The sequence below is a fragment of the Bombina bombina genome, chromosome 2, assembly GCF_027579735.1.
Source record: "Bombina bombina isolate aBomBom1 chromosome 2, aBomBom1.pri, whole genome shotgun sequence".
In the NCBI taxonomy this organism is placed as follows: domain Eukaryota; kingdom Metazoa; phylum Chordata; class Amphibia; order Anura; family Bombinatoridae; genus Bombina; species Bombina bombina.
In genome coordinates, this window is record NC_069500.1 from 1,256,490,746 (window position 1) to 1,256,509,718 (window position 18,973).

The 18,973-nt window shown below is 38.0% G+C and overlaps 1 protein-coding gene across 1 annotated transcript in view; it reads left to right on the plus strand.

Moving 5' to 3' along the window:
* ARAP2 (ArfGAP with RhoGAP domain, ankyrin repeat and PH domain 2) overlaps nucleotides 1-18,973 on the plus strand; it is a 626,699-nt gene that overhangs the window by 277,271 nt on the left and 330,455 nt on the right. Inside the window, exon 15 of the mRNA XM_053704072.1 lies at nucleotides 13,501-13,623. Coding sequence (XP_053560047.1) covers nucleotides 13,501-13,623 — 123 coding nt within the window. The remainder of the gene's footprint in view (nucleotides 1-13,500; nucleotides 13,624-18,973) is intronic.

Sequence of the window (18,973 nt, forward strand, 5' to 3'; positions counted from 1 at the left end):
GATTGCATATTCTCATATTTCTACATATATCTGTGTGAGGATGTTTCTGGAACTCAGTACGCAGGAATGGAAAACCAAAACAAAGAAAATATTTTCTTGAATAAACTTTACTAAAGAAATGTAACGCAGAAACAGTTAAATCAAATTGAGGTCAATATGGAACCAGATAAAGTTTTTACAATAAAAACTTTAAGCACAAGTCTCTCAGCAAGCACAGAACCCAGTGGGTACTGTTGGTGAGGAATGTCCAGGAACAAGAGAGCATATATAAGTAAACACAAGTCTCTCAGCAAGCACAGAACCCAGCGAGTACTGTTGGTGAGGAATGTCCAGGAACAAGAGGGCATATATAAGTAAACACAAGTCTCTCAGCAAGCACAGAACCCAGCGAGTACTGTTGGTGAGGAATGTCCAGGAACAAGAGGGCATATATAAGTAAACACAAGTCTCTCAGCAAGCACAGAACCCAGCGGATACTGTTGGTGAGGAATGTCCAGGAGCTAGAGAGCATATATAAGTAAGCACAGGTCTCTCAGCAAGCACAGAACCCAGTGGGTACTGTTGGTGAGGAATGTCCAGGAATAAGAGAGCATATATAAGTAAGCACAGGTCTCTCAGCAAGCACAGTACCCAGCCGGTACTGTTGGTGAGGAATGTCCAGGAATAAGAGAGCATATATAAGTAAACAAAGGTCTCTCAGCAAGTACAGAACCCAGCAGGTACTGTTGGTTAGGAATGTCCAGGAATAAGAGAGCATATATAAGTAAGCACAGGTCTCTCCGAAAACACAGAACCCAGCGGGCACTATTGGTGAGGAATGTCCAGGAACATATATAAGTAAGCACAGGTCTCTCAGCAAAACATCTTTTCTAACTCACATTTTTGGAATCTATTATTATAGTGTTATATAATACCATTTTTAAAAAGAAAGCAATGGTTTTAATATTTAAATCAGTCTATCTTTGGCTATGATATATCTGTCGATACACAGTGTAAGCTTTAGTTGGAATAACTTAGACAGTGTATAATGATACTACCTAAATAACATAGTTCATGTTATTCAGTCTTCAAACCACTATTGAATTGTTAATTCATTCTAATTGAGATCATTTCCAACTTAGTATCTTTTTTCTGTATTTTAGCATTTGTATACAAGTAATCATTTCTTTTATATTGTTCTCGTGTTACTATACTTGATCTGATCTGAATATGCAAATTATGTGCTTTTAAAATTTTATGACGATTTAAAATTGAGCACTAGGAGTGGATAAATCAAATCAGCATCTCTGATTGGACCAAAGAGGTATTTAACATGTGAACAGTTAACCCTTTACTATACCTGACGAAGTGCTGTAATGGCACGAAACATGTTGGATCTTTAGCTACTAAGTTGTTAGGCTGACACGTTTTTGGCTGTGATATTGCTACTTTTTGTGATTTGCTCAAAACACATTTTTATGATTATTATTACAATAAAGATACTTTTTAATCCTACATCCTCGGTCCATTTACTGCTGGATCCTCTCCACCTGTGTGTAACTGTTTGCATATATAAGTAAGCACAGGTCTCTCAGCAAGCACAGAACCCAGCGGGTACTGTTGGTGAGGAATGTCCACGAACAAGAGGGCATATATAAGTAAACACAAGTCACTCAGCAAGCACATAACCCAGGGGGTACTGTTGATGAGAAATGTCCAGAAACAAGAGGGCATATATAAGTAAGCACAGGTCTCTCAGCAAGCACAGAACCCAGTGGGTACTGTTGGTGAGGAATGTCCAGGAATAAGAGAGCATATATAAGTAAGCACAGGTCTCTCAGCAAGCACAGAACCCAGCGGGTACTGTTGGTGAGGAATGTCCAGGAACAAGTGAGCATATATAAGTAAACAAAGGTCTCTCAGCAAGTACAGAACCCAGCAGGTACTGTTGTGAGGAATGTCCAGGAACAAGAGGGCATATATAAGTAAACACAAGTATCTCCAAAAACACAGAACCCAGTGGTTACTATTGGTGAGGAATGTCCAGGAACAAGAGGGCATATATAAGTAAGCACAGGTCTCTCAGCAAGCACAGAACCCAGTGGGTACTGTTGGTGAGGAATGTCCAGGAACAAGAGAGCATATAAAAGTAAACACAAGTCTCTCAGCAAGCACAGAACCCAGCAGGAACTGTTGGTGAGGTATGTTGTGAAATGTCCAGAAACAAGAGAGCATATATAAGTATCACAGAAGATGTCTTAAGTCTCAGCAGTAGTATAAGCATATACAAGTATCACAGCAGGGGTTTTAGGTCTCAGCAGTAGGAACTAGAGAGCATATATAGAGAGAGCATATATAAGTAAGCACAGGTCTCTCAGCAAGCACAGAACCCAGTGGGTACTGTTGGTGAGGAATGTCCAGGAATAAGAGAGCATATATAAGTAAGCACAGGTCTCTCAGCAAGCACAGAACCCAGCGGGTACTGTTGGTGAGGAATGTCCAGGAACAAGTGAGCATATATAAGTAAACAAAGGTCTCTCAGCAGGTACTGTTGTGAGGAATGTCCAGGAACAAGAGGGCATATATAAGTAAACACAAGTCTCACCGAAAACACAGAACCCAGCGCGTACTATTGGTGAGGAATGTCCAGGAACAAGAGGGCATATATAAGTAAGCACAGGTCTCTCAGCAAGCACAGAACCCAGCGGGTACTTTGGTGAGGAATGTCCAGGAACAAGAGAGCATAAAAAAGTAAACACAAGTCTCTCAGTAAGCACAGAACCCAGCGTGTACTTTTGGTGAGGAATGTCCAGGAACAAAAGGGCATATATAAGTAAGTTAGGTGAGAACAGAAATAAGCTGGCGCTTAGGACCCCTAATAAGCCAAGCACAGGGTAGGGTCTCCCAATCAAAACCCTGGAAATTGTTACAAGTAATATAATTCACAGCTATTGCATCAGCCACATAAAATTTCAGACTATCCTGTCAAATATCCTATTTGAATTTTTCACAGATTATATAGACTGTCCCTAAGCTGTTTTTAGCGCCAGCACCCCCCAAATTTTCTTACATATATAAGTAAGCACAGGTCTCTCAGCAAGCACAGAACCCAGCGGGTACTGTTGGTGAGGAATGTCCAGGAACAAGAGGGCATATATAAGTAAACACAAGTCACTCAGCAAGCACAGAACCCAGCGGGTACTGTTGGTGAGGAATGTCCAGGAACAAGAGAGCATATAAAAGTAAACACAAGTCTATCAGTAAGCACAGAACCCAGCGGGTACTTTTGCTGAGGAATGTCCAGGAACAAGAGGGCATTTATAAGTAAGCACAGGTCTCTTAGCAAGCACAGAACCCAGCAGGTACTGTTGGTGGGGAATGTCCAGGAACAAGAGAGCATATAAAAGTAAACACAAGTCTCTCAGTAAGCACAGAACCCAGCGGGTACTTTTGCTGAGGAATGTCCAGGAACAAGAGGGCATATATAAGTAAGCACAGGTCTCTCAGCAAGCACAGAACCCAGCAGGTACTGTTGGTGAGGAATGTCCAGGAACAAGAGAGCATATATAAGTAAACACAAGTCTCTCAGCAACAGAACCCAGCAAGTTTTTGGTCTCAGCAGTAGTATAAGCATATACAAGTATCACAGCAGAGATCTTTGGTCTCAGCAGTAGTATAAGCATACACAAGTATCACAGCAGAGATCTTTGGTCTCAGTTGTAGGATAAGCATACACAAGTATCACAGCAGAGATCTTTGGTCTCAACAGTAGTATAAGCATACACAAGTATCACGGCAGAGGTCTTTGGTCTCAGCAGTAGTATAAGCATACACAAGTATAACGGTAGAGGTCTTTGGTCTCAGCAGTAGTAAAAGGAAAACTGAATATCACAGCAGAGGTCTTTGGTCTCAGCAGCAGGATAAGCATATACAAGTATCATGGCAGAGGTCTTTGGTCTCTGCAGTAGTATAAGCATACACAAGTATCACAGCAGAGGTCTTTGGTCTCAGCAGTAGTATAAGCATGCAAACAATAGATAGAGGTGCCAATGGTGCAGATCAATGGTGATTCGGTAACACTAGTAGCTAATGATATACAGGATACTCACATGTGTTGAAGGCAATCACTTATGCCTATAGAGACGGGCTGGATTTTAACAGCAATCCAGCTGGCTTATCCAAGGTGTAATGGAAGTACAGTGGGTGTCAGAACAGTAGCATAGCAAAGAAGATACCATACATAGCACTGAGAGTGGATATGTATAAAAACAGGTTTATTAAAACATATAAAAAAGGTTACCACTCATCTTAGTGTTAAATTGTATATGGTATATAAGGAAAACTATGCAACGCGTTTCTTAGATATACTGTTTCCTCAGGCATGTTTTCTAAGCAAATCTTTACCTCCTTATATAGGGCTATGCTACTAGAGAGACACCCATATCTCACCCCTAACAATTATCAAATGTCAGACCAATCAAAAACCATCATTTGGAACGACACCACCCCTGCTGCAATATAATACTATATATTTCTATGGGAGAAACTGTTATACATGAAATTTGAGGAAAAAAGTGATTATTTTAATTTTGCAGAAAAACTAAAATTGCGTTAGTCAGGCTTTCTATCTGTAAAGGGCCAATGTGTATATGCAGTGATATAAGTGACAAATAAACTTACTTGTGATGGGTGCATACACTGTCAATGTAAGAGGTTGTCTAATATATATAAAATAAAAATGTATATATATACATATTTATACTAGTATATACATGGTGGTGACGTGTTAAACAAAATGAGAGATATTACATAGTGTTATTATAATGTATACAGGTACTAGCATTGATCATTCGTGAAAGCGTCAAATGACGATATATAAGTGGTGACTACAATTATCCTTATAAAACCTATTTCTTGGTCATTCAGTGAATATAATTATAAAATAGTGATAATAAAGAAAATATATATATAAATAAAAATGTTAGGACCATAAGTGAGAAGGATTAATATAACTATATATAAAATTATGAATGGCTAATGGAGACTCCATATCTACGATAAAAGAAGTGTAGTGAACAAGTGTTAGTGCCCTAAATAAAATTTTTTAAAATAACTAAAGTTCAAACTACTTATGTATCCCGATATATTAACTGGATGTAACATAAGCAGCAGAGTGGGTGTCCCAAACATCCGGTAAGCAGGTCGTATGACCCATAAATCAATAAGAAAAGTCCCAACACCTCCCATTAGGACAAACAATAATTGTAACATTCAAATGTATACCTAAAAGGAGCATACTACCTTAGTCCCTAATAGAACCAATATTGTGGGGTCAAGCTAAACAAATGCCATGGAGTCAAGCTAAACAAATGCTATAGAATCTATAACTTCATTGAGCCCCTTAGGGAAAAGCGTTTGGAATTTGAAGATCCAATACGTTTCCCTTTGTCTCAGGCGAGTGAATCTATTATAATGATGACTGACTACTACCTAAAGGTTTAGGATTACACCTTTAGAAAGTGTTCCCAGTAGTCATCATTATAATAGATTCACTCGCCTGAGACAAAGGGAAACGTATTGGATCTTCAAATTCCAAACGCTTTTCCCTACGGGGCTCAATGAAGTTATAGATTCTATAGCATTTGTTTAGCTTGACTCCATGGCATTTGTTTAGCTTGACCCCACAATATTGGTTCTATTAGGGACTAAGGTAGTATGCTCCTTTTAGGTATACATTTGAATGTTACAATTATTGTTTGTCCTAATGGGAGGTGTTGGGACTTTTCTTATTGATTTATGGGTCATACGACCTGCTTACCGGATGTTTGGGACACCCACTCTGCTGCTTATGTTACATCCAGTTAATATATCGGGATACATAAGTAGTTTGAACTTTAGTTATTTTTAAAAAAAATTATTTAGGGCACTAACACTTGTTCACTACACTTCTTTTATCGTAGATATGGAGTCTCCATTAGCCATTCATAATTTTATATATAGTTATATTAATCCTTCTCACTTATGGTCCTAACATTTTTATTTATATATATATTTTCTTTATTATCACTATTTTATAATTATATTCACTGAATGACCAAGAAATAGGTTTTATAAGGATAATTGTAGTCACCACTTATATATCGTCATTTGACGCTTTCACGAATGATCAATGCTAGTACCTGTATACATTATAATAACACTATGTAATGTCTCTCATTTTGTTTAACACATCACCACCATGTATATACTAGTATAAATATGTATATATATACATTTTTATTTTATATATATTAGACAACCTCTTACATTGACAGTGTATGCACCCATCACGAGTAAGTTTATTTGTCACTTATATCACTGCATATACACATTGGCCCTTTACAGATAGAAAGCCTGACTAACGCAATTTTAGTTTTTCTGCAAAATTAAAATAATCACTTTTTTCCTCACATAGCAACCAATTTTCCACTTTAATCGTATAATTTTCAAAATTGGTTATGAGTGGTGTCATTTTTGATAGCGATCGTACTGTCAAAAACATATGTTGATAGCAACAATAGTATCATTGTTATCCAGAGGTGTGACCAATGGGAGCCTTTGTTTACATCCACCACGGACCAATAACAGCTTTTTCTATAGTAATGACATCAGTAGTTAGGACCAATGGGAGCCTTTGTTTACTTTGATTCGGGACCAATGATATATGTTCCGAGATACAAATGGGCGTCAATGATGGCATACAGCCCGTTACAGCAGAAATAGAGGCACTAGCCTGTATCAGCACTTTTATTGGAAGCTTCCCCTTTGAGTGACAGCTATTTTCTTACTAGTAGTTAGAAGGATCGCAGGTGTTTTACCGCGTAAAAACGTTGTGATTGATGCCTAAATAGACGTATCGCTGAGCCGTCATTATGAGCTGCCCTAATACATCTTGATTGATTGCTACAACATCTAATTAGATTATAGGAATTACGAACACCTAAATCATTACATTTTCACTACAAAAACTATCACGTTACTGTTAAATCTTAAAGGGTAAACATGCAATACAAGAAACATCAAGTTTATGTACAAATTTCATGTATAACAGTTTCTCCCATAGAAATATATAGTATTATATTGCAGCAGGGGTGGTGTCGTTCCAAATGATGGTTTTTGATTGGTCTGACATTTGATAATTGTTAGGGGTGGGATATGGGTGTCTCTCTAGTAGCATAGCCCTATATAAGGAGGTAAAGATTTGCTTAGAAAACATGCCTGAGGAAACAGTATATCTGAGAAACGCGTCGCATAGTTTTCCTTATATACCATATACAATTTAACACAAAGATGAGTGGTAACCTTTTTTATATGTTTTAATAAACCTGTTTTTATACATATCCACTCTCAGTGCTATGTATGGTATCTTCTTTGCTATGCTACTGTTCTGACACCCACTGTACTTCCATTACACCTTGGATCAGCCAGCTGGATTGCTGTTAAAATCCAGCCCGTCTCTATAGGCATAAGTGATTGCCTTCAACACATGTGAGTATCCTGTATATCATTGGCTACTAGTGTTACCGAATCACCATTGATCTGCACCATTGGCGCCTCTATCTATTGTTTGCACTTTTAGATTCTCTCCTGTTGGATGCCAGTAGAGAGCTGCCTATACGAACAGCCAGCTGGATTGCTGTTGAAATCCAGCCTGCTTCTACTGCCATAATTGATTGCCTTTACCAATTGTGAGTACCCTATGTTCATACACCATTGGCACACTATAAGAATCTCCATTGATCTGCACCATTGGCGCCTCTTCCTTGTTGTTTTTTCTTGACAGTAGTATAAGCATACCCAAGTATCACAGCAGAGGTCTTTTGTCTCAGAAGTAGTATAAGCATACAGAAGTATCACAGCAGAGGTATTTGGTCTCAGCAGTAGTATAAGCATATACAAGTATCACAGCAGGGGTCTTAGGTCTCAGCAGTAGGATAAATATACACAAGTATCACAGCAGAGCTCTTTGGTCTCAGCAGTAGGATAAGCATACACAAGTATCACAGCAGAGGACTTTGGTCTCAGCAGTAGTATAAGCATACACAAGTATCACAGCAGAGGTGCTTGGTATCAGCAGTAGGATAAGCATACACAAGTATCACAGCAGAGGTTTTTGGTCTCAGCACTTGGATAAGCATACACAAGTATCATGGCAGAGGTCTTTGGTTTCAGCAGTCGAATAAGCATACACAAGTATCACGGCAGAAGTCTTTGGTCTCAGCAGTAGTATAAGCATACACAAGTATCACGGTAGAGGTCTTTGGTCTAAGCAGTAGTATAAGCATAACCGAGTATCACAGCAGAGGTCTTTGGTCTCAGCAGCAGGATAAGCATACACAAGTATCACGGCAGAGGTCTTTGGTCTCTACAGTAGTATAAGCATACACAAGTATCACAGCAGAGATATTTGGTCCCAGCAGTAGTATAAGCATACCCAAGTATCACATCAGAGGTCTTTGGTCTCAGCAGTAGTATAAGCATACAGAAGTATCACAGCAGAGGTCTTTGGTCTCAGCAGTAGTATAAGCATACCCACTAATCACAGCAGAGGTCTTTGGTCTCAGCAGCACGATAAGCATACACAAGTATCACGGCAGAGGTCTTTGGTCTCAGCAGCACGATAAGCATACACAAGTATCACGGCAGAGGTCCTTGGTCTCAGCAGTAGTATAAGCATACCCAAGTATCACAGCAGAAGTATTTGGTCTCAGCAGCAGTATAAGCATACACAAGTATCACAGCAGGGGTCTTAGGTCTCAGCAGTAGGATAAGCATACAAAAGAGGAGACCTTTAGATAAGGAGCAGGAAACAAGACCTTCCTAGGCAATAACTCAGTACAGAATGAGGTACTGAGTAGTGTTTTATAGGGACTCCCACACCTGGGCATTCCAGGTGGGAGTTTCTGTAATTAGTGACTGGCCCTTTAAATCTAGGCAGCATGCGGCCGTGCCCGCCTAGAGAGTTGCAGTCGCAGCTGCTGGCAGACTGGTCTCAGCGTCTCTCCACGTGGGATGCCGAGACGGATCGCTGGGGCCCTGTAATCGCAGCAACGGCTGTTAGGAGAGCGGGCAAGCTGGGGGCTTAATCTGATGGTATTTTGGTACAATATATATCTATACTTTTATATAAATATATATATATATATATATATATATATATATAGATGAGTGTATATAGGTATAGATATATACAGATATATATATATAGAACATATTCCGCTATGTGAAGAACATTTGAACATTAAATATTCAAAATAAATACATATTTAAAACCGTTATTAAATATATCACATAAATATGTTTTTTTATGTTTTCATCTACTTAATGGCAAAGAGCTCCAATGCACTTGTATATATGTCTAAATAAGTGTACATTTATGTGTTTATATATGTGTATATGTCTGTAAATACACAAATAAATACATAAGTACATATGTACACACACACAAAAACACATATATATATATATATATATATATAATTTTACAAAAGGATCCCACACTCACTGCTTCAATCCAGCATCCGGGGTGCACTTAAACCATTGATATATGATAAATAAGAAAGGCACTCTCCGTATAATTAGTACAATAGCTTTACTAAGATGAACGTTTTCGGGGTCGCCCCCGTCCTCAGACCTTACAAAACAAGTGACATAGTGAACTATTTAAGTGTTTAAACCAGGTAAACACTTAAATAGTTTACTATGTCACTTGTTTTGTAAGGTCTGAGGACGGGGGCGACCCCGAAAACGTTCATCTTAGTAAAGCTATTGTACTAATTATACGGAGAGTGCCTTTCTTATTTATCATATATATATATATATATATATATATATATATATATATATTTACACAAATATATTTACATATTTAGACATGTATATATATTTATGTCTATGTTAAAGCTCTTTGCCTGCCTTTTTTTCTAACCCCTGAGACCTCATATCTTTGAGCCTTTATAACTTTTGTGTACAATATTTTTTTGCATAATTTTTATTAGATGGTATTATTATGAGTTTAACTGTACTTTGTAATGTATTTTTGATGTTTTGTGACACTTGAATGTTTCGCAAAACAATTAACCAGAGCTCTGAAGTCGCAGTAATCATTGTAGCATAAACCATGATTGTGCTCAAGCAATTACATTTACTTTCAACTCGTATTATGAGTGGTAAGGCAGACAAACACAATCACTTGCAATAAACCCCTCATCACTTGGGTGCAAATATTTGCACTCCACTCATAATCTAGTCCTATGTTTTTATGTGCACTAAACTGACCGCGCAAAGATCTGAATTGATAAACATGATGCACAAAAATGTTATCATTTAGAATGTTTTGAGCTAAAGATGATTTGGTGTTTGTGCGTCTTGCAAGTATTTGTCTCATGCTTGTGTTCTCCATTTAGAAGTTCATCATTATATTGTAGCAATAATCGAAATATATTCCTAGATGTCCCACATAGAGCTCTTGCAAAAGCTGTGACTCTAACAAAGGGACTCTTCAAGTGACATAACATCCCGCATACTGTTTATAACTATGTGTTATTTTAACATTTAGGGTATTTTTCTTGCAATAAAGCTTCATAATTGTCAACAAGCAAATTCAAAGTTGTTTTTATCATTTGTTTTGATAGTCACCTAAATTTACTTGAAAATGGGTCAGTGTCTACTTTATACTGGTGCTTAAAGGGATACTAAAGCATTAATATTTTATTTAATGATTCAGATAGAGCATGCAATTTAAGCAACTTTCTAATTTACTCCTATTATCAAATTTTATTTGTTCTCTTGCTATCTTTATTTAAAAAGCAAGAATGTAAAGCTTAGAAGCCGTCCCATTTTTTTGGGGTTCAGAACCTAGGTTATGCTTGCTTATTGGTTTGCTAAATGTAGCCACCAATAAGCAAGCACTCTTCAGGGTGCTGAATCTAAAATGGGCTGGCTCCAAAGACTTTACATTCATGCTTTTTAAATAAAGATAGCAAGAGAACAAAGAGAAAATTATATTAGGAGTAAATTAAAAAGGTGCTTAAAATTGCATGCTCTATCTGAATTATGAAAGAAAAAAAAATGGGTTTAGTATCCTATTTAACCCCTTAATGACTGAGGACGTGCAGGGTACGTCCTCAGAAAAAAGGCAGTTAATGCCTGAGAACGTACCCTGCACGTCCTCGGTCTGGAAAGCAGCTGGAAGCGATCCTGCTCGCTTCCAGCTGCTTTCCGGTTATTGCAGTGATGCCTCGATATCGAGGCATCCTGCAATAACATTTTTAAGCCATCCGGTGCAGAGAGAGCCACTCTGTGGCCCTCTCTGCACCGGAGATTGTTGGCTTACCGCGTTGGTGGGTGGGAGGCTGGTGGGAGGCGGGTGGTGGCCATCGATGGCCTTGGCGACGTGCAGGAGGGGCGGGATCGTGGGCGTGGGCGATCGGGGGCGCGCACTGGCGCGCGCGCGTGCACGGAAGGGCGGGGGCGGGCGCGTGCATGGGGAGGGAGCGGGTGGGAACCGCTACACTACAGAAAAAAGTAAAAAAAAAAATGCATAAAAAAGGGAATAAAAGTTTTTTTTCTTTATTAATCAATTAAGGTGTTGGGGTTTGTCTGTTAGGGGGGGGTGAATCTACACTACAGAATTTCTATTTTTTTTTAAAAAAAACACGTTTTTTTCTTGAAACTGGGTACTGGCAGACAGCTGCCAGTACCCAAGATGGCCCCCAATAATGCAGAGGGGGAGGGTAAGAGAGCTGTTTTGGGGGTGGATCAGGGAGGTTGGGGGCTAAGGGGGGATTCTACAAAGCAGCATATGTAAATATGCTAAAAAAAAAAAAGAACAAATTAAAAAAACCTTTTATTTTAGTACTGGCAGACTTTCTGCCAGTACTTAAGATGGCGGGGACAATTGTGGGGTGGGGGAGGGAAGGGAGCTGTTTGGGAGGGATCAGGGGGTCTGATGTGTCAGGTGGGAGGCTGATCTCTAGACTAAAGCTAAAATTAACCCTGCAAGCTCCCTACAAACTACCTAATTAACCCCTTCACTGCTAGCCATAATATACGTGTGATGCGCAGCAGCATTTAGCGGCCTTCTAATTACCAAAAAGCAACGCCGAAGTCATATATGTCTGCTATTTATGAACAAAGGGGATCCCAGAAAAGCATTTACAACCATTTGTGCCATAATTGCATAAGCTGTTTGTAAATAATTTCAGTGAGAAACCTAAAATTGTGAAAAAAAAGTTTTTTTAAATTTGATCGCATATGGTGGTGAAATGGTGGGATGAAATATACCAAAATGGGCCTAGATCAATACTTGGGGTTGTCTACTACACTACACTAAAGCTAAAATTAACCATACAAGCTCCCTACATGCTCCCTAATTAACCCCTTCACTGCTGGGCATAAAACACGTGTGGTGCGCAGTGGCATTTAGCAGCCTTCTAATTACCAAAAAGCAACGCCAAAGCCATATATGTCTGCTATTTATGAACAAAGGGGATCCCAGAGAAGAATTTACAACCATTTATGCCATAATTGCACAAGTTGTTTGTAAATAATTTCAGTGAGAAACCTAAAGTTTGTGAAAAAATTTGTGAAAAAGTGAACAATTTTTTTTATTTGATCGCATTTGGCGGTGAAATGCTGGCATGAAATATACCAAAATGGGCCTAGATAAATACTTTGGGATGTCTTCTAAAAAAAAATATATACATGTCAATGGATATTCAGGGATTCCTGAAAGATATCAGTGTCCCAATGTAACTAGCACTCATTTTGAAAAAAAGTGGTTTGGAAATAGCAAAGTGCTACTTGTATTTATGGACCTATAACTTGCAAAAAAAGCAAAGAACATGTAAACATTTGGTATTTCTAAACTCAGAACAAAATTTAGAAACTATTTAGCATGGGATTTTTTTGGTGGTTGTAGATGTGTAACAGATTTTGGGGGTCAAAGTTAGAAAAAGTGTGTTTTTTTCCATTTTTTCCTCATATTTTATAAAAAAAATTAGAGTAAATTATAAGATATGATAAAAATAATGGTATCTTTAGAAAGCCCATTTAATGGCGAGAAAAACGGTATATAATATGTGTGGGTACAGTAAATGAGTAAGAGGAAAATTACAGCTAAACACAAACACTGCAAAAATGTAAAAATAGCCTTGGTCCCAAACGGACAGAAAATGGAAAAGTGCTGCGGTCATTAAGGGGTTAAAGTCTGATAGTTACTTCCTGTTAATGCTTATTGGGTTTAAGAAGCCCAATGAGTGTATGCACGTTTCAGACAATGAAATCATTAATTGCCTAGGAGTATCAGTAGGAAGAACTTATCACACAATATCATCTGTAGGACATACACAACTAATAATGCTTTATTAGTGACATTTTAAATTAAAATAACCAGTACTTTATATTTTAAGGCAAAAAGATGAAACATGTTTAAATGGTTATCTTTCACATGATTGATAGAAATCTCCTTTTCTATAACAGATTATAAATCTACAGACTGTAAAGTGGAGAGTGGAGTGAATCCAAATTTATTCTATTCTGGATTTTTATACAAGGCATCTTCAAGTTCCTCAAAAATGCCGTCCAATAAGAAGCTGAAAGAAGGTACTTGTGCTGTGTATTCAGCTAAAATGCTTGCAAAAATGTCAACATCTTAAATGAATCTTGTATTATCTTATTTCTGTTACTTCTATGCTGATATAGTAAACATTATTATTCCTAGTTGTAAATGGATGATACTAGTTTTATCATTATGGTTCATTAAAATTTTGTTTTCTTTCAGAAAAGCTTGGACAATAATAATTGACTGAGTAGGCCCTCTTCATTTTCCCCTTCTGATTTTCAAAAAAAATCATATTTAACAACTACAAAGTTGTGAACCATAATACTATTTCTCTTTCCTAATTCTCCAAGCAACTATTGATTAAGTTAACATAAATTTATTTTACACATTGCAACTCCTACAAAATGTACAATTCTAATCTTGACTGAAGACCATCATCCCATAACGTTAACTCTTTCCTAAGTGTTAAGGAAAAACTAGAATCAGCTACATTTAAAGCGAGTACCATGTTGTCATTATGTATGGTGTCAAACTGCAGGAGGGACTCTATAATTCTTTTCATACATTTTTCTCTGTGTTATTTCTAAGTTAGTGATGATAAAATATTGGTGATTCATTTATGATTCTCTCTTCTCTTTATAAGACTCATGGTTGAGTTTGGTGTATACCTTTTTCATTCCAGAAGGGTGCAGTCCACATGATTCTCCAGTAAATTTTATTAATAGTAGACTGAAGGAACGTGTAGTGGTTTCTCTATGGTTCAGATCCATAGCTTGCACTTATCATGATATTTTATAGTGATACATGCTTAACTAAGCATAAGTGAGGGTTTAAAGGGATATGAAATGGTTTGAGATTTCAATATAATAGATTTAATTATGCTTTATAAAAACACTTTGCAATATATGTTCATTATTTATTTAGCCACCTTTTCCTGTTATTTAAAGGGACAATCTACTCCAAATTTGTTATTTTTTAAAAGATTCCCCAGTTTTCCATAACCAGCAGTTATATGGATACACTTTTTTCCTCTGTGATTACCTTGTACCTAAGCCTTTACAGACTGCCCCCCTTATCTCAGTTCTTTTGACAGACATGCATTTTAGCCAGTCAGTGCTGACTCATAAATAACTTCATGGGAGTGATCACAATGTTATCTATATAGCACACATGAACTAGCACTGTATAACTGTGAAAAATAGTTAAAATGCATTGAGTTAAGAGGAGCACTAGGGGCCGAATTATCAAGCTCCGAATGGCTCGCCGGAAACAGTAGTTATGAAGCAGTGGTCTAAAGACCGCTGCTCCATAACTTGTCCGCTGCCTCTGAGGTTGCGGTCTTCAATCCGCCCTATACGATCAGGCTGATTGACATCCTCTGCTAGTGGCCGATTGGCCGAGAATCTGCAGGGAGCGGCATTGCACAAGCAGTTCACAAGAACTGCTTGTGCAATGATAAATGCCGATAGCGTATGCTTTCGGCATTTATCGATGTGCGGCAGACATGATACGCTACATTGTATTATGTCCGCTTGCACTATGGTAAATTGGCCCCTAGGGTTAACTTTTCCACAAAGAATACCAAGAGAACAAAAGAAATTTGATGATAAAAATAAATTGAAAAGTTGTTTAAAAGTGCATGCCCTATCTGAATCATAAAAGTTTAATTTTGAGATGACAATTGGAATTGCACACAGGTTCACAAGTCTAAATCTGCTACATATCTGTCCCTAATAGGCCTCATCAAAGGTAAAAAAAGAGAGAAAAACTGTGCAATATTTACTAACAAAATGAAAATAGGAAACTTTTTCTACTTTAATAAATAGTTCTCCAAATAATACAAATTGTAGTGGGGTAGTTCGGCCAATATTATAATGTATTCAGATTGTTCACACTCGAAGTGCAAAGTGCACACTACAAAGTCTTGTAATTACAGGGTATTTTATGTCACTGCAAGATACAAGCGATGGCTCTCAAAGGGTCCTTTCTGACTTTTTAAACAACATTAGAAGTGTAGAACTAAGCCTATGCCTGTAGAATATTTTGGTTAAATTATATTCCTACTAGGAAAATAAATGTGAAGCACTGAATGAATTTGTTGCATGAGATTTAAATAAGATCCCATGTGAACTATTAAAACATTAAAGCACAGTCAAAATGTTTCTCTGAAATGTAAGTTTTGAATATAGTTACTGATTTCTTCAAAAAATCTAAAATATGCTCTGTTAAAAATGTATTGGGATCTGCAGTAACGTCCAATCCAATTCTCAAAAGAAAAATAAAATCAATACATTTTGATATATCCAGTATATTCTTTACTGAAATGTTACATTCAGACTTTTAGTGGTATTTACACTAGAATGACTATGTACCTTTTTTTCAGATATTTTTGTGATGCATTAATCTACTATATCTTGAAGAAAGTAGAGTAAATTCTGCAGTTGTCTTTGTGAGATGACTACATTTTAATAAGTTCTTCATTTTATATTTTGTGCAGTAGAATGGAAGGGGAATAATATATACCGCTAATTAGCAGTGCTTAGCTGGTAACTCAGTAATGTTGTGCCTTTTTAGTACTGACAGTGGCAGACAAAATTAGAGTATTTTATTTTATTCTATGCACTATGACCTAGATTTGGAGTTTGGCGTTAGCCGTGAAAACCAGCGTTAGAGGCTTCTAACGCTGGTTTTAGGCTACCGCCGGTATTTGGAGTCACTCAAAATAGGGTCTAACACTCACTTTTCAGCCGCGACTTTTCCATACCGCAGATCCCCTTACGTCAATTGCGTATCCTATCTTTTCAATGGGATTTTTCTAACTCCGGTATTTAGAGTCGTTTCTGAAGTGAGCGTTAGACATCTAACGACAAAACTCCAGCCGCAGGAAAAAAGTCAGTAGTTAAGAGCTTTCTGGGCTAACGCTGGTTTCTAAAGCTCTTAACTACTGTACTCTAAAGTACACTAACACCCATAAACTACCTATGTACCCCTAAACCGAGGTCCCCCCACATCGCCGACACTCGAATAAATTTTTTTAACCCCTAATCTGCCGACCGCCAACTACGTTATCCTTATGTACCCCTAATCTGCTCCCCCTAACACCGCCGACCCCTGTATTATATTTATTAACCCCTAATCTGCCCCCCTCAACGTCGCCTCCATCTGCCTACACTTATTAACCCCTAATCTGCCGACCGCAAAGCGCCGCCACCTACATTATCCTTATGTACCCCTAATCTGCTGCCCCTAACACTGCCGACCCCTATATTATATTTATTAACCCCTAATCTGCCCCCCACAACGTCGCCTCCACCTGCCTACACTTATTAACCCCTAATCTGCCAAGCGGACCTGAGCGCTACTATAATAAAGTTATTAACCCCTAATCCGCATCACTAACCCTATAATAAATAGTATTAACCCCTAATCTGCCCTCCCTAACATCGCCGACACCTAACTTCAATTATTAACCCCTAATCTGCCGACTGGAGCTCACCGCTACTCTAATAAATGTATTAACCCCTAAAGCTAAGTCTAACCCTAACACTAACACCCCCCTAAGTTAAATATAATTTACATCTAACGAAATTAATTAACTCTTATTAAATAAATTATTCCTATTTAAAGATAAATACTTACCTGTAAAATAAATCCTAATATAGCTACAATATAAATTATAATTATATTATAGCTATTTTAGGATTAATATTTATTTTACAGGTAACTTTGTATTTATTTTAACCAGGTACAATAGCTATTAAATAGTTAAGAACTATTTAATAGCTAAAATAGTTAAAATAATTACAAAATTACCTGTAAAATAAATACTAACCTAAGTTACAATTAAACCTAACACTACACTATCAATAAATTAATTAAATAAACTACCTACAATTACCTACAATTAACCTAACACTACACTATCAATAAATTAATTAAATACAATTCCTACAAATAAATACAATTAAATAAACTAGCTAAAGTACAAAAAATAAAAAAGAACTAAGTTACAAAAAATAAAAAAATATTTACAAACATAAGAAAAATATTACAACAATTTTAAACTAATTACACCAACTCTAAGCCCCCTAATAAAACAACAAAGCCCCCCAAAATAAAAAATGCCCTACCCTATTCTAAATTACTAAAGTTAAAAGCTCTTTTACCTTACCAGCCCTGAACAGGGCCCTTTGCGGGGCATGCCCCAAGAAGTTCAGCTCTTTTGCCTGTAAAAAAAAACATACAATACCCCCCCCAACATTACAACCCACCACCCACATACCCCTAATCTAACCCAAACCCCCCTTAAATAAACCTAACACTAAGCCCCTGAAGATCATCCTACCTTGTCTTCACCTCACCAGGTATCACCGATCCGTCCTGGCTCCAAAATCTTCATCCAACCCAAGCGGGGGTTGGCGATCCATCATCCGGTGGCTGAAGAGGTCCAGCAGAGGCTCCAAAGTCTTCATCCTATCCGGGAAGAAGAGGCGATCCGGACCGGCAACCATCTTGATCCAAGCGGCATCTTCTATCTTCATCCGATGACGACCGGCTCCATCCTGAAGACCTCCAGCGCGGACCCATCTTCTTCCGGCGACGTCCAACTGAAGAATGACGGTTCCTTTAAGGGACGTCATCCAAGATGGCGTCCCTCGAATTCCGATTGGCTGATAGGATTCTATCAGCCAATCGGAATTAAGGTAGGAATATTCTGATTGGCTGATGGAATCAGCCAATCAGAATCAAGTTCAATCCGATTGGCTGATCCAATCAGCCAATCAGATTGAGCTCGCATTCTATTGGCTATTCTATTGAGCTCGCATTCTATTGGCTGATCGGAACAGCCAAGAATAGAATTAGAATAGCGGTGAGCTCCGGTCGGCAGATTAGGGGTTAATAATTGAAGTTAGGTGTCGGTGATGTTAGGGAGGGCAGATTAGGGGTTAATACTATTTATTATAGGGTTAGTGAGGCGGATTAGGGGTTAATAACTTTATTATAATAGCGGTGCGGTCCACTCAGCAGATTAGGGGTTAATAAGTGTAGGCAGGTGGAGGCGACGTTGAGGGGGGCAGATTAGGGGTTAATAAATATAATATAGGGGTCAGCGGTGTTAGGGGCAGCAGATTAGGGGTACATAGGGATAATGTAAGTAGCGGTGGTTTACGGAGCGGCAGATTAGGGGTTAAAAATAAAATGCAGGTGTCAGCGTGAGCGGGGGCGGCAGATTAGGGGTTAATAAGTGTAAGGTTAGGGGTGTTTAGACTCGGGGTACATGTTAGAGTGTTAGGTGCAGACGTAGGAAGTGTTTCCCCATAGCAAACAATGGGGCTGCGTTAAGAGCTGAACGCGGCTTTTTTGCAGGTGTTAGGTTTTTTTTCAGCTCAA